Genomic DNA, 27,456 nt, shown 5'->3' on the forward strand with positions numbered 1-27,456 from the left:
AAAAGTTGTTGATTTTTTAATTTTTTCTTTTGTATTTTATCGAGAACTAGAAATGTTTAGTATATATGTTTAGTATATACAATTTTTATATATATATATATATATAGTATATAGATTCTTTTCTTTGTCTTGTGTATAACAAACCCATGCCCAAACTTGCGTACAGCTACCAAAAAGGTATTTAGTACAAACGTTACTTAATTGCAAAAACTTTTATATTGTCTAATATTCCATTTTGATACACGTATTCAACAATCATCAAGTGATTTGTTGTTAATTAGCATTTATTATTTATTCGACATTTGTTTATTGTCCCGAAGTTGAGATGATCTTTACATAATGCATTCATTTCATAATTGCAATGAACCAAAGTTATGTATACATTTATTCATAAAAAACATTAACTAGTCAAAGAGTTTTTAAAAGTTACAAGAAAAACATTCGATAACAAAAGTTGGAATCCTTTCCATGAATTCCGATCGTAATTATTATTATTATTATTCAATACTCCCGAATATTGTCAATGATATTATTACATGAAGCACCACAGTAGTCAGTAGCAATAAAAATAAACATCATTCCATAACAAAGTGTCGTAATTATATGAAAGTATTGTGCTTTCTTTTAGTAATACATTTAAAATGTGTAGAGTTTTATATGTGTTTGTGTGTTTGTATTGTCCTTTGAGATTAATATATATGAATTACTTTTATTGTCATATCTCTCGTGTTAGCAAACTCTTAACATTATTAATTCCTTATTGTACAACATTAATCGAGCCTTAGTCTCGGCCCAACAAATTGTTTTGCGCACATTTATTGTCATTTATTGTCATCGTGTCGCGTTTTATTGTCGGTTTACATTTACATAGAACCGTCTTATTGAGACATATATATATGTATATATATATATCTATATATATGTATACGTGTATGTGTATAAGTAGTAGTTGCTTCTAGAAAAATTACAAGTTTTACTGTAAATGTAAGTGTATAAGTAAGTTTCGTATTCCCGTTGCATACACGTAAAAAAGTAGAGTTCCATATACGTAAATATACAAAGAGTTCCCTCTGCGCTTCCCGTTCCATTCCATTCCATTCCAACCTAAGCACAATCTACTGGCCTTACTGTATGTGTCTAGAGCTACAGCTACAGTTGGCGCAGTAAGTAGGCACCACTGCCATTTACAGTAGTTCTTAACAGTTTTGCACCTTAAAAATTATGATGAAGATATGTTTTTTTCTCAGATGATATTAGCCTGATTGTAATTCTCGTGAATGCATTGAAAGTGTTCCCAGGACTTTAGCAAGCAATAAGTTGTTGGAGCTTTTTGAATTTGATATTGCAATAGTTGATGAAATTATAAATTCGTTTAGAAAACTTGTTTAAAAAATACTTTCAATATGATTCAGGATATGTAGACTGAGTATGATAGATATGCGTAAAGCAACCAATTTGTCAAGTTGTGCCAAAAGATCTGGGAACACGCCTCAACAGCAGTTTACTGACGATCTGGCTGTCAAGCCAGCAAACCATTTGTCAGTCTAGAACTTGCAACCAGGCTCAAAACTGTTAGCATAATGTAGAAGAGCCATTGATTCCGACCGAGTTGACGATGCACAGGTGCGGTACTTGCGCCGGCATCCACCACGTTTATCTTCCAGCCCAGATTGTTGTGGGTGAAGCACTGAAATAAGCAATGATTCCCGTAAGTAAAAGAACCTCGGCATACTCTGAGCAAGTGGATCAACCTGATAATATAGTGTGTCAGGCGCATTCATGGGCACCGTCCAGTTCATATAGCCTGGCTCGCCATCCTCACATTTGAAGACCAGTGTGCTCTTGTATTGCTCAAAGTCATCGAATTCAGCAGATCGATCGACAGTTCGATGCTCCCATTCACAATAGCGACCCACTGTAAATTGCATCAGTCTCAAGTTAAAAAAATCTCAAGGATTTGCTGGTTATTGACCGCTTACCGCCTGTGGGTATCGCATTGCCGTCTTCGTCATATTCAACGCCCGCGTAGGCCTTTTGCTTGCGCGCCTCTAGGCCAGTCTTTTGGCCCAGGCCACCCTCCGGCGAGTCCGTGATGTAAAATGGATGATATCTATGGAAGATCACATGACAGTTGACATTATTGAAAAGCCCAAGCTAAGTCAGAATTGCAACTTGCCTGGCTGGCTGTGCAGGATCGTTGCCGCCTTCGATTAAGAACTCATAGGTCAAGCCACGTTCCACTGTTATTTCCGGAATTAACAGATCGTTGATATACCAAGCAATACCCCATGACGGCACGCCCGTAATGGCTGTATAGCCACGTTTGCCCCCTGTGGCTCCGATGCTAGCGCGGAACTTCTGCTCCCCTTTGATCTTGCGCGTAGGCCACGGCTTGGGACCGCTCTCGTCCTTGACGTCATACAGCGAGTTCTTGCACGAATGATCGTTCTGCAAACATAGTTAAATGCCTGAGTTAAGCTAGCTTAGTTTTTGTAGACTGACTTCCTGCTCACCCGCTTCGAAAAGTTGATGCGTATGTCGTCGGGATTGTGATCGCTGGAAGTGTGCGAATGCGCGTTGGCTTCCTTTCGGGCATTGAGTGGTCCCACGGCAGCTATGATCGACACCTCGCGATCAATGGGTATTGGCATATCGTAAATGGCTTCATTGGTTTGCAGCAGCCGCTTGTAGCGAATGCTGGTGACGCCGCCTTTGCGATCCCCACTCACTGCATGTTCGAAATCTAAGTAAGCTCGCCTGAAGAAATTAGCTTGAATAACATACCCACAACCACGTTGTTGCGCGCTCCAAGCCGCTCATCCGGACAGACACCGCGATGGCCGTCGCACTGTGATAAATCTGAGATGAAATAGTCCTCAGCGCGGAACACTCGAGCATTCGTATCGTAGAAGGCCACCACAACGTCAGACTGGGCCATTTGGGCCCGCCCGTTGGCACCGGACAGACCGAAGGCCATATACTGATCCTCGCTGATGCGACCGAAGAGCTCGATCTGCACATATTCGCCTTGCAGCTCCCACTTAACCTGCAGCTTATTGGGCAGAATCTCGCGGCAATTGGAGTAGACGGGCCGCGGCGTTGTTGTGGTCTGAAATCAGCAGAAACGAAAACTAAGTTTAAAGGATTCCTCTAAACAACTTGCAGCATGCATGTGGCCAGGGCTAGTACTTACGGGTGAATACCACCATGATGGCTAATGCGGCGCGAATGCGTTAAAGAGATATACAATTATGAGTTGTGTGGGAACGAGCATATGATTAAGTACAGGTGTATGTTAGTGTGCGAATGTGTGAATAGTTAACATATATATGTATAATTATATATATTTATATATATACATGAATGGCATTTGAATTTAATTTCTTGATTGATGACCACTTGGCACCTACCGTAATTTTCGTTTGACCCAATGCAGGCGGCACATCCAAGTCCTTGGGTATGAAGACGTGTCCAAAGTTGTGCCTGAACTCCACGCACCACACTGCCAGCCAGTCAATATCGTAAACGGTCAAACTGCCGGGCAGCTGAATCTCGATATCCTCACCCTGGTAGCCGCGCAACGGTTCCAATGATCCAATCTCATTGGGAACCTAAAGCATAACAAAAGTATAAATTGCAATGCAAATTCAATGATTCGTTCAGCTGTTCGGTATATTTGTAGAACTCTTTAAAACACACCTTAATGCCCATAATGTTAGGTTCGCTGCCATTGCCAACCCAGAAATAGGCATCGGGTCCAGCGCCGTCATAGTGCAGATTGGGACTGTAAAATGAATGATATACAGATAATGCCAATCTGGTAATAAAATCTAAGTCTAATTGTACAGATTAAGCTTACATATAAAATGTTTTGGCGTCCAAAACGCTTATGTTGCTGGAGCGAAGTCCGTGGGCCAGACGTCTGAACTCTGGCAATACACGTGGCTTGGGCACATCTATGCCAGGCGGTATAAAAACCTCACCAAAATCGACCTGAAGAGAGCATGCAATGATAAAGAGTTTCCAATGAATAGTGTATGTGCAAGGTCGAATTTATTTCAGTTTTCCCTCTGCTGTTGTTGTATACCAAATATTTGTATATAAAACCTTATATATGTATATGCAAGGCATCGGACTTGCGAAGCCCCCCCAAAAAATAGGTATGCGCGCGCAGAACTCCATAAAACCACACATACACACAAACGAACAAACCCCCAATCTGAGCAGCCAGCGCTTGTGTGAGTGCCAGCCCCCAAGAACTTTTTGGCTGTCAGTCAATGGATGCGGAGAAACAGAGAGCGTGCGTAACACAAATACAGCTACACACACACGCATACTTATACTCATATATATCTATATGTGTACGTATACGTATTTAAAACAGTAACAACTCGACACCCTGTATAATTCGTCTCTGTATTAGTGTGTGTATATGCCAGCGTGTCTGCGTGTATTTGTGTGTGTTTTTGTGTGTACATGCAACCACTTGAGTTAATCAAAAATGTCTGCTGTAATTTATTTTACTATGGCGGCCATCTTTGGCTTCCACAGCTCCACCCGGCCACATGCAACGGCAACCTCAACTCCACGCCCTCAACGTCCCAAGCTCCAATCCCCGAGTCCCCAACCCCCAATATGATTAACCAGAAAAATGTTGCTGAACGAGTGCTGATAGCGTTTGCAGATTTATTTCACAATATAAATGCATTTTATTTGCCGAACTTAAACAAAAGTAAATTTCAGTTCGGCTCCAAAGAGAATTTCATTTTTGTGTATGTACGCCAGGACGTGGATAGAGGCAGCATGAAATGAAATGGGGTGCGGCTAGGCTCTTGGCTTTCGGATGCGCATTTGTCTATGCAAAAATGTAATTACAAATCTAAAAAGTCTAATGAAAACAAACTTTTCACTTGGCTAACAAAACTGACCCACATTTAGCAGCAGTAGCAAAAGAGCAAAAAAAAAAGAAGGGGGAAAATAATAAAATAAATTAAAGTGAGAAGCAAAAGTAAATCGATGCCTGCAACTTTGGTCTGAAAAAGCGTAATGCACACAGTGAGTCGGATAAGGAAGGGTGGGGAAAAAACCTTTATCCAGCTGCAGTTAAATTACAAAAATGTAATTACAAAATGGTCTTGGTCCTCACTAACAACATACATAAATCTATTCGGACGGCGCGTGCCGTTTCGAGCATCCAAGAAAAGCGGCAAAATGGAAGGACTTACCGTAAAGCGTCTGCACCATACCGAGAGCCATCGAATGTCCTTAATCCTTTTGCCCATGGGTAAACGCAGTATGATGTCCGTATTGTTGTGCGCCTGCAGAACGGGCGGATCACTGCGGGCCACCATGAAAAGAGAAAGAAAGAAACAGTAGATAGTCTATAGAGTGTAAGCTTTGTTCGAAGTGCACCAATAAAGTCCTTCAAAATCCACCTAAGAAGCACTTCGCATATATATCCCATCCATTTACGTCTATACATGTGTTCATATCTATTCAGCGAGAGCTGAGCTTAAGCAGCGTTTATTAAAAGTGCGCAGCTATCAGCACAATGTCCTGCATGCCAGTCTGTCCGCCTGCCCACTGCCAGCGATTGCGAATGCAGTCCTGTGGCCTCAAGGCTGGACTTTGATCCAATAATGGACAACAGAGCACGCCTCCAATTTGCACTGTCAATATTGACGAGTGCTTGTAGTTGCAGTGTCATTAAAATTAAAGCAAAACCAACCGGAAAATTCCACAATGTCAACCATGTACATGGCCTGTCTATGGTTGTGCAGCAAGCCTCTATTCCCGTCGCTCGCGCCATCTTCCTCGGTCATTTGATACAGGCGAATGCACAGCCAATTAATGCATGCAGTATCCAAATGCCAGTATTCTGTGAAATTTCTCTCCTTTGATCAATTAAATCCACAGAGCACAAGATATTAGGAATTTCAAATCAATTCAGATTGCTTGCTTTGCCCACAGACAAAGCTAATTCATTTTTATATTTATATTGAAAATGCTCTCAGCAGGTATAAAATTGTCTTTTATATCTGTAAATATGAGTCTAGGCTGTGAAACTAGTTTTAATTAAAATTTGCATGGACGCAATATTATTTATTTATTTCTGATGCTGATTTCATTTTTCATTTCTTTCGGAGAGCAATAGAATACCATTGAGTTAATAACAAAATTTCATCGTTTTTCTGGCCTTTTCGTACTCTGATAAAGATTTATGGCCAATTCAACGATGCGAGCCATGTCACAAAGTTTGCACTGCATATCCGAATAAACGTGTTTGACGCTGCACAGAAACACATATTGGCAGTGGAAATGGAGTTGCAATTCAACTGCGATTCATGGCAAATGAAAAGAATCCGTGATTGGCTGTTATTTCGAAATATCTGAATAAAAAGCCAACTATGCAACTTGTGAAACTGAATAATTAAAAATTGATGCCAGCTTTCGAAAACTATCTGAAAATGTTTATTTATGTATTTTTAATTTACAAGGAAAGAACAGCCTAACGTTTTCTGCTTAAGGAAAATTTTTTATGCATTGAAATACAAAAATCCTTTGAAACTAGAAATTGAAAGAGAAATCATTTTTTCTTACACCTCATTCAGCGAGCCAACAGTCGGCATAAATAGACTTATACTTGTACTTGTTCTCGCTCTATCTGAACAGTCGAGTCAATAAGTCTAGCCTGTGCTTCTGTACTATAACATAAAACCTATATACTTAATGTGTTGAACCTCAAAACCAACACATGGATTATTTATGAAGGATAGGTCAATAAAGTCCTAAACTTTGAAACTGAGAGAAGGAGAAGCACAGCTAAACGAATGCTTGAATAAGGCCAGCATATTTGAGCTCAGCTCAAATTAGCTTATTTGACTAGCAGAACTCAAACTTGATTCTATTCTATATATTAAGAAGGATGTCAAAGAGATAAGAGTGTCGTTAAAGTGTTACTGCCTGCCACTTATTATTCCACAGGTCAATCTCTCCTTATACATATACACATAATTATCTATCTTAATATATGTAATACAAATGTTGACTTCAATTTAAGAAATTTCAGCCGTTTCAAAATAATACAGATAATTTTATTAAAGACTGTTGGAGTTCATCTAAAGCCTATTATTAATATTTTCAAATTATGTTGAAATAATGCAAACTAACTTAGATTGCATAAGCGATAACAGCAACAATAACAACAACGCTCAGTATCTAGTCATAAATCAATATATTTAACCTTATATAAGATGAAAATTTTCATCATAGTTTGATTCATAGCGCGTCTCGAACTATTATACAGCTCTCACTAAGATTCCACTGTAATTATCAATTTGAAAGACTTCCTAAAGTCAATTGTATTAAATGTTTGCTATATTTTGTTAAAGCTCTATTCAGATCATAAACCTCATCTTAGTTGTAGTTTGCATGCAAGTAGAACACATATCAAGCCCATAAAGTTTCTGAATTTCATCCTAAGTTGCTCTTAAGTATAACAACAACTGACCAAATGAGGGCGACAAGTAGTGCCAGTTAGTCAGTCCGTCAATTCGTCAGTTTGTGTGTTGTGTAACAAGTGTCAGACAGGCCGCAATCGACATTAAACATTGGACACGGCTAAGCACTTAATTTACACCCTCGACAGACCTTTCAGGCTGAGGGTGTGGCGTTGCTTTGCGTTGCGTTACGCTGACCTTTAATGAGCCCAAAATAAATTGAATGGTTCTATGTCAACAGCGCAACGAATGTGTGTATCTGTGTGGCTGTGAGATAGATTCATTTTGATTTCGTCCGGCTGTCAAGCAGCCTCAGCCTCAGATGCTGCCTCCCTTGGGCTGCTATTTGCCTTTGACTTTGGTTTTCGCATTGCAAATATGTTTGCTTGTATCGTACTTTATTTGAGTTACTGAGTTCCTTTTGCTACCGCTGCTGCTGCTGCTGCTGCTGTGTGCGGGCTCAAGATTCAGATACATTGATGCACTCAGCACACAAATCCATAAGGATTTATCGATTTTCTTATTGTTATTTGTTCCCGATGTTGGTACACAAACCCACACACACCCACAACCACTCAGAGAGAGACGAACTTTCGCCCAATTAGTTTGAAAGCCTGCGAGTGTCTCGCAGGCAGGCATCCATGTTTGTTTGTCTAGAAACCAAACCAAAGAGCAGAGCCACTGCGAAACGAGCCCAGAGTTCAGTGTGTCAATCACTAGTTATTGACTTGGCTGCGCTCACAATTTTCGTTGAATATTTCAACAAGGCTCAAGCAACTTGTTGCTCTGTCATATTTTTGCTTTTTCGAATTCTTTTGGCTTCTGACTGACATTTCGCATTTGCTTGCGCTGCAAAAACGCACAACCATTGCGCCTGGCCACAATCCGGGCAATGAAACGAGCCAACTCAGCAGACAAACAGTAAACGGCAAACGGCAATCGACAAACAGTGCCCCCACGCAGCGTAGCTCAATCATCCTCCCCCAAACAAACGTCAGACTTGTGTACATGTATATCTACATATATTCGCAGAGATACACCCATCTATTTTACAAATTATTATGAATGTTTAATTTTCGGCGGTGATGCTGCACCCCAACTACGTCACGAACAGCAACAGCATCAGCACCAGCAACAGCCAGATGAGTCCGGGCAACGACCACTCAATTAAATTTGTCTGAAAATATAAGCCGTGCTGTAAGGGCGGAATTCGAGGAATGCTTTATGAGTCACGCCTCTTGGTGGATACCCTCCACCCCAAGAGCTGCACTGCATAATGCTGCTTATTCAATAACATTATTTTGAACTACTCAATTTTTATAGCAGCTATATAAATAGTCACCTGACATTTCAAATATTATGATTTAAATTTAAAAGTGTTCAAATGTTGGCATAGATGGTTAAATTATGCCTTAAAAAATATTTATATTGTTCAACCCTTTGACGACATATCTTAAAAGAAGATTTGAACAGTTTACTTTATTAATGTTTCCGTAATATTCTATAAAATATTGAGTTGTCTAGTTCTACTTTCGTGCTAAGCACAAATCGAACAATTAAATTTTCAAACTGAATGTTAAATATTTGACAAGCAGTTAAGCTGCGACAGTTTGTCAATTAGTTTGAGTCAAATAGTTATGAATCCAGTGTCAAACGTAGGTTTTCCTATAGTCTTAATGACTTTCTGTAAAGCCTCTTTGAATGATATTTCCATGATATTTAATATCATATCACTTTCGAATCCTCTCTTCATATACTGCTTCATAAATTCAAATTTGAAACGCGCAAGTCTTCAGAGTGAGAACATTTTCGAAGCGGATACAGAGTGAATTGCTTAGTTTCTTTTATATTTCAGCTGGAGGATGGCTAAAAGCGTTGCCACTTTTGAAGGTGCCAAAGCGAAAAACTGCCAGCAACAGGCGTAACTACTTGAGGCATTTGCCCGCTTTGGGTCTGTCGGCGCCATCGAGTCATTTCCAGGGCTGAATATAATTTTTTTTCGCTGTTGATTAATTAAGTTAAAGGCATTAAAAGCGAACATCAGCCGTTGGCAGATACAGCAGAAAGCATTTTCGCGCGTTGCGGCTGCTTTGTCAACGTTGATTAACATTAACACAATGAGTGATGGGCCTTGGCGCTGCCATGTTCGGATAACAGCCGCTGCTGCCGTACCACCAGCCAACACTTTCGCATTGACAGTGCTTGACAATGGGCATAAAAACTAAAAACTTCGTTTTGCCACTTTGCATGCAACACATTTTAATGAGATCAGCATAAATCAGTATCAGCCTCATCAACAGCATTGCGCAGTGTCAGGTTTAGAGGAGGGTGGAATTGCATTGGCCATTGTACAATTTGCTGGAAATGCAAATGAGCAAATGAGCAAATGAGCTGCGGAGCAGCAGCAAACAGGCGCCGTCATCGTCATGGTAATGGGGCGTTAATCAGAAGCGCGTCACAGCCGCTTTTATGCTTCTCAAAAAATTCTAATTTAATTACTTATGCTCGGTGCATCCATTGTGACACACACACACACATACACACAGCTGAGCATAAAAAGAAGTGAGCAGCGCTGTCAGGAGCTCTTCAACTGAATGCTGTGTTATATAATTAAGGCTGATTGGCAGGCGTTCAAGTCCAGGCTCAAGGCAAAGTCGTAGAAGAGGCTTCACTCTTAGCTCTAGTTTGCAGCTTAGAAGTCAGCTCACATTATAAAAAGCTGACAGGCTGCAGCAAAGCAGCTTCGGCAATTGCATTTAGCTTGGTCTCACTCTCTTTTCACTTTTTATGTATCTATATACAAGTATACATGTATATATTTATATAGAGTGTGATATGTACACATCTTTATATATAAATAAGCTTCTAAATGATTACACACAATAAATGCGCGCAATTAGTTCGCCCAAATGTATGCTATGGTTAGCACTTAGTAACGGCGCCACATAATACAGCAATCATTTGGGCCCACCTGCCACCCCACACACATGTACACACACACACACACACACACGTACGTCAAAGAAGGTGCATCTGGCCTGTGGCATGGGTAATGTGTGTGTCTGAAAGCGTAAAAGCGTGCAATCGCTGCTGCGGCGCGTCTCATTCCGGCCAGGAACTACGGTGCCACCCCATATTTATGCACACACACACACACACACATACAGTAGTGTCGCCTCATGAGGATGAGGCCTGCCAATGTTGTACATTGAACTAATAAAGCTCGGCACGTGGCATCAACAATGAAACGCATTAAAGTCGATTACAATACGAAGCTGACGACGGGTGTGGGCCGCAGGGTTTTTATTTTCAGTTCGATAGAATGAGGTAGCGATGGGGTCCATAAACTCCCTATACTCGTATGCCCGTGCACATCATCAAACAGGAACACAAACCGCGTGACAATCTCATAGGCAGGAGAAAGGTCTAAGCCGGATGTAAAACGCGCTTCAAAGGCAGCGAAAACAAAATTTCAAAAACTTGTTCATGCCTTAAAATTGAATTTAATTAAATATATGGAAAAGCGTCACATAAAAATATGGGAAATCTGTCTGATTGTCTTGCTCGAGTCTGTAGTCGGAAGCGGCTTAAGAAATGTTTCTAGTTTCAGCTTAGAGTAGAATTGTGAAGAAAGATGAGAATGTGGCCATCCATCCCATGGTTCTGCCTTGATGTAGCTTTAGCTACAGGTTCAAATTGTAAACGTAGAATTCTGTTTATTGAAAAGCCAAATTAAAGATTTCTTTTCCAATCACAGCATTTTCCAATAGGATCTTCAAGAAAGGAAAGTCATTATTGTTATAATAGGATCAACAATTCAAAGAATTTGTTGACCAGATCAGTTGACATTTTTCATCATATTATTAAGTTGCATCAATCTTTTACTTTTATTTATATATCTCTATTAATTACTTTTATATGCGGACTCCCAAAAAATATATGCAAATATATGTATTTGTATATAACTGTTTTTATAATTTTCTTTCTTATATTTTAACATAATATTTTTCTACTAAAGATGTGAAAAACTAACTAGATTCCTTCAACTAACTTTTTGCAAAGCAAATTTAAAAGAGCAGCAACTAAGAGTGTTACATTTGGGAGACGAACCGGCAAAGTGATAACCTGGCCCTGCTCCAAGCTGTTGTTACAGAATTCTGCTTTCTTTCCACATGTTTGTATATATACAGACACACACACGCACACACACGCACTCACACACACAAGCCAACATAAGCTTGTTGATAACTTCGAATCCTATTTTGCTGACGTCCTTTAGACAGACACTATACAAATGCAAATATGGCAAAAAACTTAAGCATTTACAATTTTAGTGAAATTAAATTTGTTTATTTAATAATCAGATAACTTTTAGTAAAGGCTAATTTTTTATATGTTAGAATAGCACTTATATATTGTCATCAAGCACAGTTCAAAGGTTCAGGAATTGATATTTGTCGATATGAAGAAGATGTACTAAGTGCTACGTGTAGTTTACGAGTTATTTAAGGAAGCACACACATTTTGTAGACACGCTTAGAAAGGGACACAAACTGACGGAATATATATATATATACATAAATATATATATATGTATGTATATATATATATACATAAATATATATTCTTTATGGACTCAGACTCTTGGCGGTTGCACACATTTGATTTGCCATTCTCAATGGGTTCAGGGTATAAAAGGCTTTGTTATATACGCATGTATATGTATTTACGTGTTCGTTGTACACAATGATTGTTATTTTATGGTAGTTCAACAAGAGTTTCGCTCTCGCAGCTTGGTCTGACAGGTAAGCGATGCATTGGCATGGCAGCTTTAAATATGCTTAGGGCACGGGACTGAATGTCAGTGACAAGTGTGAGTACTTTACCTTTACCTTGGTATAGGATGAAAGGTGACTATATTCGCAGTGAACATTAGAATGATATCTAAATGATAATAATTAAAAATATGCAGCAGCTAAGTGCCCGATGCTTAAGCAGGCATCAAATGACGTCAAATTGTGTGCGCTGCGTCAGTGCACGGCTCGGAGCAAGCTCAGCAGCTCAGCACGGCTTAGTGCAGTTCAAGTAGCCGGCAATTCTGGTATTCGCTAAGTAGGATGAACAAGGGCAGAGGCAGAGGCAGAGGCAGAGGCGGGTGAAGAAGCCGCTGAGAAGAAAGCAAGGTAAGTAAAATTCGCACTAGTATGACATAACCTTGTGGTTGGAAGGACTTAAAGTAAATACACACAGAATGCGGCTAAAATGTGTTCGCTTTTTCTTACTTTCTCTCGTCTCTATCCAACTCGCTCCCAAACACACACAGCGGCTGTCTCGCTTGGGCCTGCACTTGCGGCACCGGCTTTCATTGTTTGGTGTTGTTGTGGGCTGTTGCCAATGCCACAAGCTTTCGAGCACACATACACATGCTCGCAAAATACAATGCATACATATGACCGCAGATCTAATGTAAAGAAATAAATGAGTTTTTCGCATTAGGAGGCAACGAAGCGACAACAGCAACAACAGCAACAACAATAAAGCATTAAGCGAACGGAACGAAGGCGACTTCGCAAATGGCAGCCAAGATGAAAAATGTTTTTTAATTTTTAAAAGTGGTTTCATTGTCAGGCGTGCGTAACGTAAAATCTGTAAGGATATACACACACACATACATATATATAGACACACACACACACACATGCCTATGCAGACGCTGAGTGTTAGGAAATGGCCCGTTGCGCTCGAGTGGCCGCCGTCGAAAATATCGCCCAATGCTGAAACCCCAAATATTTCAACCAATTTCATTGCATCAGCGATACATACGAGCCGATATATTCCTCCGGATAGGGTATTATATAGCCCTCGGGCGATGGTCTAGCCGTTTTGCCCACCCAGAAGAACGCATCCGGTCCGGTGCCATCGTAGGCGAAGGACTTGACAAACAGCGTTGACTCGTCCACGGCATAAATGGAGCCCTGCAAATGACAAAAAAAACCCAGCTTGTAATTTATATAGTGGAAGCCATGCAGTTTACCTACCTTAATGCCATGCGCAAAGTTCGTAAACTGTCCAATGTAACGGCCAAAGTAGGGTTCCGGTGGTGCTCGTCCTGCTCCTAAAGTAACAAAGATATGAATGTTAGTCAAAAAACAGTTTGTTGGCAACAAAACAAAACCAAATTAAGTAACTTTCATGTTGCAGTTTTTGCATATTAATCCATCCACACACACGCGCACAGACATTTACTCAGATACAGATACAGATACAGATACAGATACAGATACAGATACAGATACAGATACAGATACAGATACAGATACAGATACAGATACAGATACAGATACAGATACAGATACAGATACAGATACAAACACAGACACAGACACAAATACAGATACAGGTACAGGCAGCTACATTTACATCGAGTCAAAGCATTGTAGCTGTAGTTGGTTATTCATAATCCTGAAGCTCTTGAAATACGCCAGGCACGAACAAAAAGCGTTAGCTGCTTTACAAATTAATCTGCTTGCCGAAACTTTGCCACACAAAATGTGCACGTTGCAGAAAGTTTCAGTTTTAGTTTCAGTTCCAGCTTCAGCTTCAGCATCAGTTGGAAGTACAATTCGTATCTCTCCATGCCCTGCGCTGCTTGCTTACCTTCAAAAGACTATTATTTGCTTTAAATAAAGCAGCTACTGCTTATGAGAACAGCTATGAAAATGATGCTGCTGATGCTGATGATGTTGTTGATGATGGCAGACTTCTACTCTGTTTGCAAAACTCTTGACAGGTCCACTGGGAGTTGCTGCTACCCCGCTGTGACTTCACCATGAAATTGATTGAAAACCATGAAATATATTGAAATTCAATGCTAATGTCGAAGGGGCATCACGCCGGGAATTCTAACTCAAATGTTGCCTCTGCAAGCAGACTTCATTAGAAATTTAAATTTACTGCAAGATGATAAGCAGAACTAATTATGAGCTCAAATTGCATGCGAGCATATCTAGGCAAGACATCGCCCAAGTAATAAGGAGGAGATTAACTCTCTTTGTTCATGTCGCAAGCTGCAGCTAACTGATAATCGAATTTAACTAGAATGCTATGAAGTATAACAAGAATATAAGACGGATTAAAACTAAGCCAAACTGCATGCTCTGACAAATTTCTTACCACGAAATTCAATTAATACGCAACACTCAGCGAAGTGTATACGCAATTCGTAGTGCCTTAGTGCATCTATTCTTTCAAGTGACTCCTACTTACACAGCTTTTATGCTTCTCGGTAACAGGGACAAGAGGTAGCTGAACAAATGAATGCCAGGGTATTCCCCAGAATGTCTCAATTGTATCGACGACAAAAGCGACGATGGTAGCCAAGACGACGGCGCCAGCGCCAACGCCAACGCCAACGCCAATAGCAATAGCAACAGCAATGGCAATAGCAATGGCAATACCCATTCAAATGGCAATCGCAACAACATGAACAGCGACTAGGACGACTAGGACGACGAGGACGACGCGCGCTCAGCGTTATATGCATTAAATCTACTAATGCGTGCATTAATCTCTGACGATTTGGACCGGCCCGCAAACATGCAGCACGTGTCTCCATGAAATATACGTGCTCGAGGATATTTATACAATGTGATGACGAGCACGTTGATGTTACTGTTGCTATTGCTGTTGCTGTTGATGTTGTGCCCGCCTTCGTGCCAACACCCGCTCTCAATGAAGCACTCATAAAGGGCTGGCGACTGGCCCTGAGGCTGGAACAGAGTATCAGCTCGACTTGGACTTGTTGTTGTTGTTAATAACGTTGGGTAGCCTTTAGGAACGGATGGGCATTGACAGCGACAGGAGGCTGCATGCCGAGCAAATAATAGTCAACTGGCCATGTCTATCTTTCTGCCTGACTGCCTGAGTGTCTGACTGCGGCTGTCTGCTGATGGATATTTCATCATTGAGATTGATAAGATGTTCCACAACTGATATGGTGTATGAGCGTGGATGTTGCCAGGCAAAATGTCTTTTTATATTTCGTTGCTTGACTGTGACACAGATTTCAAACAAACCTTAAAGGAAAACTCTGTATATCTGCCAGGGAAAGCTACATTTGGGGTAAAATATTCGGGTTGCCATAACAATAATCACACTTAAGCCCGAAGCAACTCCTGCATATCGCAATTGCAACAAATCTCTTAGCATTTGCATCTTTTCATCAGACAGTTTAAGCTCTATAAATTAACTGGTTACCATGGGTGTCACGCTGGCGAAAGGGGTGTAACCGCACGGAAGCGGGGACGCACGCAAAATCCGTATATGTCTAGAAAAAAATGAAAGCTGGTCAAACAAAGGGTTGGCATTCCCGAAAACATCCCCCTCATCAACTTGCAAAAGCAAGTGCGTCGTCGTCTCGTGTCCTCGTCATCGAATCGAATTTGGCCATGACAATGACGACGAGCCCGACATATGACGGGGCATATCGCCGAACGCCGTAACCACAGGCTACCAGCAGCGCAGCATTCAATCGGAGCTAAGTAGATTTACAGAAACCTTATTGACAATGGCTCGCAAGGTAACGAAACAAAATGACATAACACAAACAGATGCTAAAAATAAAACAAACTCATATTTATTAATATATGTCGGGACGGCGCGTACGCCATTCCCGGCTACCAAAAATTACACGCACGAGTTATTCACATTAGGAATAATCGCAGAGGTCAACTCAGCCGAATGTGCAATGACCAAGCCTCACTCCGGAGGAACCGCCTTCGTGATCACGGTTAACCTCTACGCCAGGTAAGTATGCTTAACTCAGCTCTGGCCTGAGAACTCCAATGCTGGACTGCTAGAACCGTTTGGAAATTGCAGCTCACAGCATTGCTATGATCTAAAAAGTAGGCAACACTTTCATTGACTCTAGACTTTCTCGACATGCACAGATATGTATCTTGAGTAAGTTATAATCCAGGGTATTTATTGCAATTTCCTCGCTGAAAGGCGAGGGCCACGGATAATGAGGTTATAAATGCCACGCCGGGAACTGCTTCCTATAATCTATATGCACGGTATTTATTCTATTTATTTACCCATAGCTACATCAAAGGAACAAATGATAATTAAATTCGCACTAATCTGCCCGTAATTTATTTTATCACATGCCCATCTTCGACTTTGACGTCGTCATCAACATTATCGTGAAGAGGGGATCTTCATGAAGCACAACGCACGACGCACGACGCACAACGCACACGAAATTCCAAATCAAATTTTCATTTACTTCCCAAATAGACTCTCGGAAAACAGGTTACCCGACCAGCTCCGAACCACCGTCTGCACCACTGCCCAAGCCAAAATGCCTGAGAAGCCGGCGGGTTCATTGGTTGGTCGCTCAACATCATTAAAGCTCGAAAATATTCCTCCCCCACGAGTGTTGTTGTCTATGCTGTACAGCCCTCCTGTCACGGGGGATGCGTGACTGTGTGCGTGTGTGTGTGTGTGTGTACAAGTATTTGTGTTTTGTGTATGTGTATGGCTGGCAAATCGAATAAAATTTAGCTGACTCAATAAAAATCAAAAAGCGTTAATGCTAACGATATGACTTTAACCTGAAACCGAGTAAATTGTTGCTTGTGTCAAAGCCAGAAAAAGGGGGTCGCACGTCGTCGTCGTCGTCCTCGACGAGGTCGAGAACGACGTGAGCTTAGGCGGAAAGGCAGCAGGATATGGCAACTGGAAGCAATATTGCACCGTAATCTGACAGCGACAATTTTCGGACTCCTTTCTTTGGGCACGGGCTTTAAGGCGTGCCACAGCAGCGAATCGCTTAAATAAATGATGATAAATAAGAAAACGCGCAAGAGGCAAGCATGAAGGAAAAGAGCTAATGAAGAGTATCAAATGAAATCGCTTGAATGGCATTGGGTTGGCTTAAGATTGCCTTCGATTTCTAGCTGCATCTCTGCCGCTGCTATTGATCGATGAACCAGTTGGCTCAACTGTTGCCAATGCTAATTATTGAGAGATCTGATTTATTATATATATTACTATGAATCGCTTTGATTCTTAAAACTGATTTAATACAAATAAAAATTGTTTTTAAAGAGTTTTGAGTTGGTTTTATATATGACAAGAGCATAAGCACGGAATATGGCAACTCTTTTGTATGAATATTTTATTATTGGACTCAATATTAATCAAAATATATGATATCTTATCAATATGTAATTAGATCCATTTATGGAGGATTACCTAATGTATTATGCACACTTGTTGATTGTAATAAATTATATAAGTATATAAGAAACTTGCGAATTGATCTGTATTCCTTGTCTATATCCGTACAAGAGTTATTCTTACTTGCAAGTAGTTGCCATTGAAATAGTTTATAATATATTATAATTATTAATATAATATCTATATTGGATTGTTCCCTTACTTTCTTAATAACCCGAATATACACTCCAAAAGCAAACCCACAAAACAATCGTGCAGAAGAAAGTAAGCGCACTTCAATTCTCAATGTAAAGCTGGAGTTGGAAACAACGTTCAAGAAGATTTCCCATTTTCTAATTACAATATATATTTAACTTTGGAATAAATCAATCCTTAAGTAATATGTAATAAACGCAATTCTATTTTAATTCCTAAATTATGATGAATTCTTCCCGTAGTTCGTCTACAATTTCTATAGTTTCGACATCAAATTTCTCTATTATCTAATTTAAATTTATTCACATATGTCGGGACGGCGCGTACGCCATTCCCGGCTACCAAAAATTACACGCACGAGTTATTCACATTAGGAATAATCGCAGAGGTCAACTCAGCCGAATGTGCAATGACCAAGCCTCACTCCGGAGGAACCGCCTTCGTGATCACGGTTAACCTCTACGCCAGGTAAGTATGCTTAACTCAGCTCTGGCCTGGGGTTTCCATGTCGAAATCGACAAAACTCTTTGAGAATTACATGTGAGAACGCATGTAAACTCCCTTAAATATGCTATACGTGGAACTTTGTCATAGCTGAACTCAGGTAGAATTATGAAGACGTCTGAAATTCAAGGAAATAAAACTCAGGATATTTATAAAAGTATCTTTCGTAAGGATTGGGAACATGTTTACTTACGGATACAGTTCGCAGCTGCAAGAAGATATATAATTATATTCTAAATATATACTTCTCATGAAATTGCTTTTCATTTTTTTCAAGTCGTTTTCTCTTCCGGGTGGCTCAGTTTTATTTCTGATCCGATTAAGACATACTTATATATATCATACCTTGGGAGAATCCCATTGAACAATGCAGCAATATTTAATCTTTGCTCCCCAACATATCATTTCCTTCTTTCCGGATTTGAGCTTCAATTGTTTCTTGGTAAGCCAACACTCGTGGGAGATTTGTAAGCTACACGCCAATCGCCCCTGTCCCCCACCAATGCTTAAGAAAGGGGCGTGGCTGCTCAGTGGAAAGTCAGCGTAGCTGGCATTTATATTTATTTCAATTTTATGACTTCATGTTGCCTAAAAAGCAAACCACAAACGAAATGAAACTCAAATATGTGCACAAAGTTTCACAGCGGTCTACGGGGGGTCCGCTCGTGGTCTGAGAATTGAGAGTTGGGAGCTGGGAGTTGGGAGTTGGGAGTTGGGAGTTGGGAGTTCGCAGTTGGCAGTTGGAAGCTGAAACTTGTGTAGCAGAAAGCTGTACAATTCCTAAATCCAGAGTACAGATTAGAAATTTGGAGCGGCAACAGCACACAAAATGCGAAAGAAAGGGAGAGAGCGATAAGTGCTTTGGGTTTGGGCACAGCTGAGCCGGGCTCTGGTGAGATGAGGGCAGAGGCGTGGCGCATTAACACCCACACAAAAGTTGCGCAGACATCGCTGTCTCAGTTCTACACGCAGCCAGTGTCGGTGGTGGTTTCGTATGCAACCACAGGCACCGGCATGTAGCCTTCACGGCTACCAGAAGCAACAACAACAAGAACAACACGAATAAAACGTCAGGGATTGCTTCTTGCTTGGCAGCGCACGCTTCAGCTAATTTAATCTCTGCAAATTGCTCAACAATCTGCGCGGCATTAGAACTACACACGTGAAAAGTGATACATGCCCCGACCGAAACCCAGTCCCAGACCCACAGCATCCACCGACCCCGTGCCCCAAGCATTCTCACTGGCTCACGCTGAGTGAGTGGCTGGTGCGAATTAGATTACATTGGATGCTGAAAATTTGCGAGCTTAGTTTTATGGCCATCGTTTGTTAAACGCCGTTGACTGCAAATACCCGATAAGACTGTCAGCGCATTGCCACAATCGCCAAACCCCATCTCAATGCCTAAATCAGAGCCCAACCATCTCCCGTAATAACTACATTGGTACGCCATTCGAGTAATGGGCCACGGGCTATTTTGATGAATTTGCCACGCAGACTCGTCAATTGGAGCTGCCGTCCTATCGCCAAGGCAACCAGTTTCAATAGACCTAATAACTCCCAAATTATAATCAAAACCGCGCAATGAGCTCAGTGTCAATGGGCCGGCTTCAACAATAGAATAACCTTAAGCAGCTAATTAACATTCAATATGTTTGTAATTAACTACATACAATGTCTTTTGTCTGATGACTACAGAGCTAAGCTGCGGTTGCATATACTATTGATATCATTTAATATATATATATATATATATATGTCTGAATCTTCTGTGAACTTCGTTATTTCGAGCAATTCAACAAAATCCAAGTCCCAAGCTAATATAGGGATTCAGATACATTTGTTTTGCAAATATGTCATCTTAAACCCACTAGCAATATCTCTATACAAACCTGGGAATTATTAACTAAGCCTAAAGTTATGCAGGACATTTTTTAAATGAATTAAAAACTTAAGTAGAGAATCGAGATGACTTGAATGAACATCTTAATTTAGCAATTCAGTGTCTATATAAGCCTTATATATTATAATTTTGAAAAGTTTATACATAATGTATATCTATTTAGCGAAACAGTAAGAACTCGCATTATCTTATAAGAAAAACCAATAGATATGTCTATATAATATGAGGTTGTATTGATTTTGATTCTTATACAAATCGTTTAGCTGCTCAACTTTGGGACTTGCTGTAAATGTGTAAACTGAACCGGCCTCAAGTTATTGTGTGAAGCGGCAGCCCTGATTACGTTCACTTGACTAGGTGAACGAGTTCTGCAGTGGCTTCAGCAAAGTCAATACAACATTTTGAATTTGAAAGTCTAAGGCTGCTCAGCATTTATAAATCTGTGCACACTCAAAGCAATTTCAGTTGAGCTCATGACAAGCCAGCATTCAATTTATATATCTATATATATATACATACATATATATTTATATATACGAGCTTGAATATGTAATGCCACATACGCACTTTCGCTTTTTGCAAGTTGTTACCTGCTGCTCATATGTGCAGCATGATAATTAGCCGCCAAGATGAACAACTGCATGCCAATGCAGTTGAGCTCAGCCTCAGCCGCAGTAGCTGCGGACTGCGACTGCGCTTTTCATTTTTTTTTTTTAGTTTCGGGCTTATGTTTATCTATATATATATACATATATTCTCTCTCTCTCTCTCTCTTAAAAGACTTGTATTACGTAAGCGGCATATGGACTGACTGACCCAGCTGCCGAGTCACTTCTGTTTGTGGGCCGCTCGCTAGCCGCAAACAGCTCTTGCTGTCTTACTTTTGGGCCAAGTTTTCAGCATGTGTGTCTATGTATGTGTGTGTGTGTTTGTGTCAATGCTGGGAATAGTGTGCCAAGTATGAGTAGACAATCGTCAACCAGTTTTCCATATCACTCCATTCGCTTGCTGGCAGTACGCGCAATTTGTTGTCTCAGGAAAGGAAACGCCAGCTCGCAACGATATGAATGATTTAGCTTGTTGCGGTTCATTGGCCTCTCTAATGTCTTATCGCAATGATTAGCATAATGCGAATGGGAATACGAATGCGAATAATTTGTGGCCATAAATAAAGCTTGTAGCTAAAATATATTGGGCCAAAACATCAACAAATGCGGCTCATTTAATGATTATTGGAAATGTAAAAGAACTGAAAGGAACAACACAAATATCAATCAAGCTTTTAAATTATTAATCTAAGTTAATTCAATGCAAGAAGTCAACAGATTATCTGTTTGAGTACACAAATTTCTTAAAAATGTTACGAAAGACCCTATTTATCTTTTATAAACTGTTTAATAAAACTAACTTTGAAACGGATTTCGAAGTCCCTGAGTTTGAGTTTGTCATAGAGCTTCAACGGAGCAGTTAATGTGGTTAAATGACTAAGAACTCTACAACATCTCTCAGAGGATCTTTAAAAATTAAATTGAACAATTATATTTTGTAGTCAACAATTGTATTTTAGCCTGAGCTTTGACAGCATCTTACGATACCAATCGATTGGAAAATACTTTAAGTATTTGATTTAATTTGAATATAATTCAATTTACTTCGAAAATTAAATTTGTCTAACTATATAAACATTTTTCTAATCTATATATAAAGCAACACTGGAAGTATTGCTTTTCTGTATTTTTCTAAATTATTAAAGATAAATATATAAAGAAAAATTACAAAACAGATGTGAATTATGTTGCTAATTGAATTATTTGTTATAAACTGAATAAAGGCCTGAAGCGCACTTGTTCCCTAGATAGGAGCCAAAAAAGATTTTAATTAATAAAAAATATATTACTGTTAATATTCATTTCCAAAGTGTAGTCCAACCTCTGGTGCACAGGCGCATTACTATTTTTGTTAACACAACTGGATGTTCTTTTTGTGTGTTTCCATCTTACAGCAGAAGCCTGAAGGCCAGATAAGAGCTAGATAATTTGCATTTATTAAAATACAAATTAGTTGAAGACACATACATATGCATTATGAAATCGAGTTGGAGTTAAGCTTTCAGGTTGTAGTGATTACGTTTTTACATTGATACAGCTCAAATGCTCAGCACATAATGGCATGGAGGAGGCCAATAGCGTGACCAGGCCAACGATGTCAACGGTTCAATGAACCAAAATTGTCTCCGTTGGCTGTTGGCTGTTCGCTGTTGGTTGTCGGCTAATTATGATAATTAACTAGCCCAAGCCCAAGTATTACCTGAGTTTAGAAACAATGGCTATTCTTTGAGCTCAAAATTAACATTTAAAGCCTTTACTCATAAATGCTAAATGCACTTAAGAATGGAAATCTTACACAAAGAGACAAAAAGTCCATTCATATATATATATGCATATATTTATATAAATATATATTATATTATATATTATATATATATTATATATATTATATATATTATATATATATATATATATATATATATGGATATTGACTATGATTGTCAGCTCAGCGAGCATGCAATATGCTTCGATTTTGCTAGATGAATTCGGCTCGTTACACCCAATTATGCCAGCTTTTACTCTATGAAAAATCACATTTGGTCGCATCTATTCGCTAAAGCCTAGTAACGCTTTTTAATTGGCTTTGTGTGTGGCTCTATGCATTGAGAGGCAAAAAGTAAAAGCGCTTGAATTGGGCTTGCTCTAAAGCATATTAACAGTGCATATTTCAAGTCCCTGACTTTCACAGAGCAAATATACTTTTCGCATTTATTGAAGAAGTATTAAAAGTCTAAAGTTAATTATTTTATATTTATAATCTTTCAGTCCAATAGCAACTTTGCTTTAAATTATTTTCAAATATATATAAGATTTAATTTTGATATTTCTCACATTTAAATTTGTTTGCTAAATACTTTTTAATTATTTTGCTAATGATTGTTTCGTATATTTATAATAATGTTCTCAGGCTTCAGTTATTTATAGAAACTCACAATCAATGAATATTTGAACAATTAAAAACTTGCGATTCGATTCAATAATAATACACAGGCCAACACAATTCAGTGTTCAAAGAGTTGACAAAGGTTTTTGGCAGATAAAGTTCATATAAAGATAGAAATTGAAAAGTTTTTCTTTTGCATTTTAGTCTCTACAAAAGTAAAAATATTAAGGCACTCGCAATGAAATTGTTTTTATTAAAAAGACTATTAGGGACACCGATACGATACTAAATATGAAAAATAAAACGATCTCGGTCTCCCCGAGATATCGTCTGTTGAATCTGTTCTGATCTGTTGCCCTACAAACCCTCTCAAATCTCTTTTGACAGACGATATTTCAATAACGAAATAAATAAACATATTAAGATGGAAGAGATAGTAATTGAAATTAATTAATTATAACAATATATTGAGAAAATCAAACATTAATAAGTTATCCTTATTGTACCCGAAAGGACTCAAAAAAAACACATTTTCTGCCTTTGAGCTGAGAAACCTCAAACTGACAGATTTGAGATATTCTAATTTCAGATTGGATGCCTGTCAAAAATGTCAGAAAATAAAAATTATTAATTACGCAAGCCTGGAAAACGATCTGCGTATTCTACGAATCTGGATTCGGATATACAACACGAAAGCCCTCTCAGAAAAGCATAATTCGATACTTCAGTTTTGTTGACCAGTCTATTGATTATATACACACAGACCCATTCAGAAGAAGCTGTTAAAAAACATTAAAATAGTTAACTATGGAAATGACGCATCATTATTTTGCTAAAGCGTAAACAGAGCTGAAATCGTTGAGTTTTGGGTGTTCATAATTTCGTGGAACTCACACTCGACGGCGGCTTCAATTGCACTTGAAGAGCTGAAGACCTTGAGCTGAGCTGAGCTGAGCTGAGCTCAGTGGAGCTGATAGATAATTGTTTTATGTTGTCAATGTCTAAATTATGTTCAACAATTAGTTGAAGACTCTTCAAATATTGTCTAGACTCTCGTTGCGTCTGCTGGCTGAGCTCAAAGTATTAAATATTTTCTCAACTAAGCGACTGAAATTCTCTTTCATTTGTTCATAATCTCCGACAACAAGGATTTAAAGTTTGCATTCCGTTATTTAAACACGCCCACCCACAAGCACACTCCCACTCATACATATGTACATATATACGCAATGTGCTACTCACCTTGACAGACCTGGCAATTTAGCAGCATTGCAACAGCTACAGCAACGACAAAAGCATAGAAATGCGACCAAATGCTGTTTAATCCATGCGTTGTTGTGGCGTGTGTTGTTATCCTGGATCGACTCATGGCTGCAATTGTTGTTGTTGCTGTCGCTGCTGCTGTTTCTGTTTGTTCCTGACGACGCGTTTTTATCCACATTGAAAGCGTTTCCATTCCGAAGTTTTGGTTTTTTCTTTAGTGATATTTCTTTAATTTCCAATGCGACCAAAAATCAAAAAAAAAATATTGCGGAGAACTTGGCGGCTGCTGCTGTTGTTGTTGTTGCCTCTGGACTTGCGCTTGCGTGGGCGTACTTTTGGATATAAATATTTTTGGCAGGTGTTATTGGGTTCGAATTTCAGGTGGGCTCGGCTTTAAAGCAAACTAATTCCGTGTCTGCAAGCTGCTGCCCCTCTTGCTCTCCTTCCCTCTACTTCTCCCTCCCTCTCTCTCTTTCTCTCTCGCTTGGTGGGTGTTGAGATATTTTCGAGTTGGCGGCAAATTATTTGAAGTTTTTCCTGTCCAATTCAAAGTCTTAAATAGTCTTCGTATTGATTCAATCTTTTTATGCTTGGCTACAATTGTAAGTTTGGTCTACGAACTGTTTTCAATTTGTATTCGTTTCTTATTTGTTTAATTTTGCTAACTACATTGTATTAATTGATATTGATTAAGTTTTTCTCTCGCTTATTTAATTTCTTATAGAAATTTTTCTAAATTATTGCACAAATTTCACTTTGTTTGATATTGTAAATTTTAAATACATTTTTTAATTATGTAAGGTTTTTATTTTTTATTATTAGCTTTTTATGTTTTTGTAAAGTATATGTAGAAAAAAAAGAAAATGTTTTTAATTGGGCTATGCCCATTGCAAGGGAACGTTTAAAACGTGCGATTTTTTATTTTGTTTTGTTCATTTCACAGTTTTTTATTTGTTAAATTTGTAATTGAAAAAAACGAAAGTCTTTAACTTTTAATTATAAACAATATGACTATCGTTGTTGTAGTTGTTTTGTTGTAATTTCTTCAAAACTCCAAATATGTGTGCGTGGAAATGAATGAAACGGAAAATAGCGTTTTGAACGCCGCGGCTCATGAAACGCGCGTCAGGAACAAGCTTCGGCCTCAGACTGAGTGCCGCGCAAATTCCAATAGGCAATACTACTTGGCAATAAATTCTGGTATTTTTTAGGGTGTTTATATGCTTAGTATTTTTTACACTCAGACAAAACGGGTACGCTTTATTATATTACAAATGTTTTAACAATATCATAAAAGATTTCACACATCTTGAGACGCTCTATCTGTTGATGTTACCCTGTAACAAAAAAAATAGTACTTACAAATTCATACATTAGCAACATTCAATGTTGGTCACACTGAAAATGAGCAAGGCGCCTAATATTAAAGATAGATGGCGCTTCAAAAGATGTCGTTATATTCAAAAGAATAAATAAATAAATTAATAAATTACGTTCTCTTATATTTGCAGATCGACATCTAAAGCAATGCTCCAATAAACAAATAACTTTTGCTAAATACATGCAATGTAACTTTCCCAAAAAGTGTGTGACTTTGTATGTGGCTTGCGGTTGTGTTCCCTGTGGTTACTTTCTGAACTTTACATATTTCCATTTGCGGTTAGTAGCCTTTTGTAATGGCTTTGGTAATAGGTTTATTTAGATATGTGCTTCGTCTGTTTTGTAAATAGTTATAAATTGAATATATGCGTGACCAATGTCAAGGCTCAAAGTGGAAAGACCCGCAATGTAATTCAGCTGATAAATACCTTCAACAAGAGCAGCCAGAAATGCGACAAGCCTTGTGACAGCACAGACCGGGGATATAAGATATATACATGCATACACATATAGATATATATATAGAAAATGGAGGCCGGGCTGGACCGCAGCAATGGCCCTTCTGGCAGCACATCCGGCAAAATGCCGAAATGGGGAGAAAACAGTTTTTACTATGACCCCAAAGAATTGGGCGCGTAAATACTGCAAGCCTTCCAGCTCAGAGTTTCATCAAGGCCATACAGGGTGCTTACTATGCAATGGAAGCAGCAACAATGCGCATGCGCATAAAAATAAATATGTACAAATTATACAAACATAAAAGTACATACATATACATATGTATTTGATTTGTATTTGCCGGCATTTTTTACGTATGCAAGGGCAATAAATCGTTTAAGTAGGCGTTACTTCTAAAAAACTGAGTGATAATCAACAACAATCATTTATAACAAAAACGGGTTTTAAAATTATTTGTTATTTTTTGCCATTAGACAACTTTTAGAAAGAAAAAAATTTAAGCATTTTTATAGCATATTCAATGTATGGTATGGTATTCTATCTAAATGATACTTGGGAGTGTTATAGCAGACAGAATTTGATTACTTGTTCAGCAATGGCGCAGTCTCTTCAAAATAATTTCAAATCAACACAGTGTAACCGTTTGTTCATTACAAATATCGATTAAATCGAAATGTGTTGTACAATAATATATATTATTATCACTTTGATCTATTTCAGTTCCAAAATTATTTACACTACATACGTATATGACTCTAAATAAATATATACACATATGTGTATAATAAATGATTTAAATTATAATCATTTACAAATTAATTGTTTGTGAGAATGGATAGGAGTTCGACTATGTTATGACTTAACTTGCAGTCATTAAAGAGAAATTGATATTAAAATTAATTTCAAGTCACATTAAATATTTTTGTAAAAATAGCTTGACAACCATATACTGTAAACATATTATTAATTATTTAGTTATTTTTTCTACTATTACATGTATATGGAAAAATTAAAGTAATA

The 27,456-nt window shown here is 38.7% G+C and overlaps 1 protein-coding gene and 2 non-coding genes across 4 annotated transcripts; all 3 read right to left on the reverse strand.

Moving 5' to 3' along the window:
* Positions 1 to 940: 940 nt before the first annotated feature.
* LOC111602707 (protein Skeletor, isoforms B/C) lies at positions 941 to 25,272 on the reverse strand. 2 transcript variants are annotated; one of them, XM_023319948.2, is made up of 14 exons: positions 24,577 to 25,272; positions 13,538 to 13,614; positions 13,323 to 13,474; positions 5,226 to 5,337; positions 3,860 to 3,993; positions 3,700 to 3,784; positions 3,411 to 3,611; positions 3,194 to 3,214; positions 2,785 to 3,109; positions 2,514 to 2,728; positions 2,177 to 2,448; positions 1,980 to 2,110; positions 1,752 to 1,915; positions 941 to 1,687 (listed from the first exon to the last, which is right to left on the reverse strand). In XM_023319948.2, exons 1-14 carry the CDS (start codon positions 24,788 to 24,790, stop codon positions 1,520 to 1,522), a joined length of 2,271 nt encoding a protein of 756 aa, XP_023175716.1. In that variant the 5' UTR covers positions 24,791 to 25,272; the 3' UTR covers positions 941 to 1,519. The 2 variants fall into 2 exon arrangements, with proteins under 2 accessions (XP_023175716.1, XP_023175726.1); XM_023319958.2 differs by lacking the exon at positions 3,194 to 3,214.
* On the reverse strand, positions 16,147 to 16,312 carry LOC111603092. Its single transcript, XR_002751659.1, has one exon. It is a non-coding gene; the product is annotated as a U1 spliceosomal RNA (small nuclear RNA).
* LOC111603082 lies at positions 18,247 to 18,412 on the reverse strand. The gene has a single exon (XR_002751656.2). It is a non-coding gene; the product is annotated as a U1 spliceosomal RNA (small nuclear RNA).
* Positions 25,273 to 27,456: the final 2,184 nt, after the last annotated feature.

Source organism: Drosophila hydei, unplaced genomic scaffold (assembly GCF_003285905.1).
Source record: "Drosophila hydei strain 15085-1641.00,03,60 unplaced genomic scaffold, DhydRS2 tig00008121-arrow-pilon, whole genome shotgun sequence".
NCBI classification, from domain to species: domain Eukaryota; kingdom Metazoa; phylum Arthropoda; class Insecta; order Diptera; family Drosophilidae; genus Drosophila; species Drosophila hydei.

Coding starts and splice junctions, on each gene's coding strand:
- LOC111602707 (XM_023319948.2), bottom strand. CDS start 24,790: ATGGAAACGCTTTCAATGTGGATAAAAACGCGTCGTCAGGAACAAACA. Junction 3,215..3,410: donor TGGGTCAAACGAAAATTACG/GTAGGTGCCAAG, acceptor GCGCCGCATTAG/CCATCATGGTGGTATTCACC. Junction 3,110..3,193: donor CATCATGGTGGTATTCACCC/GTAAGTACTAGC, acceptor TGCTGATTTCAG/ACCACAACAACGCCGCGGCC.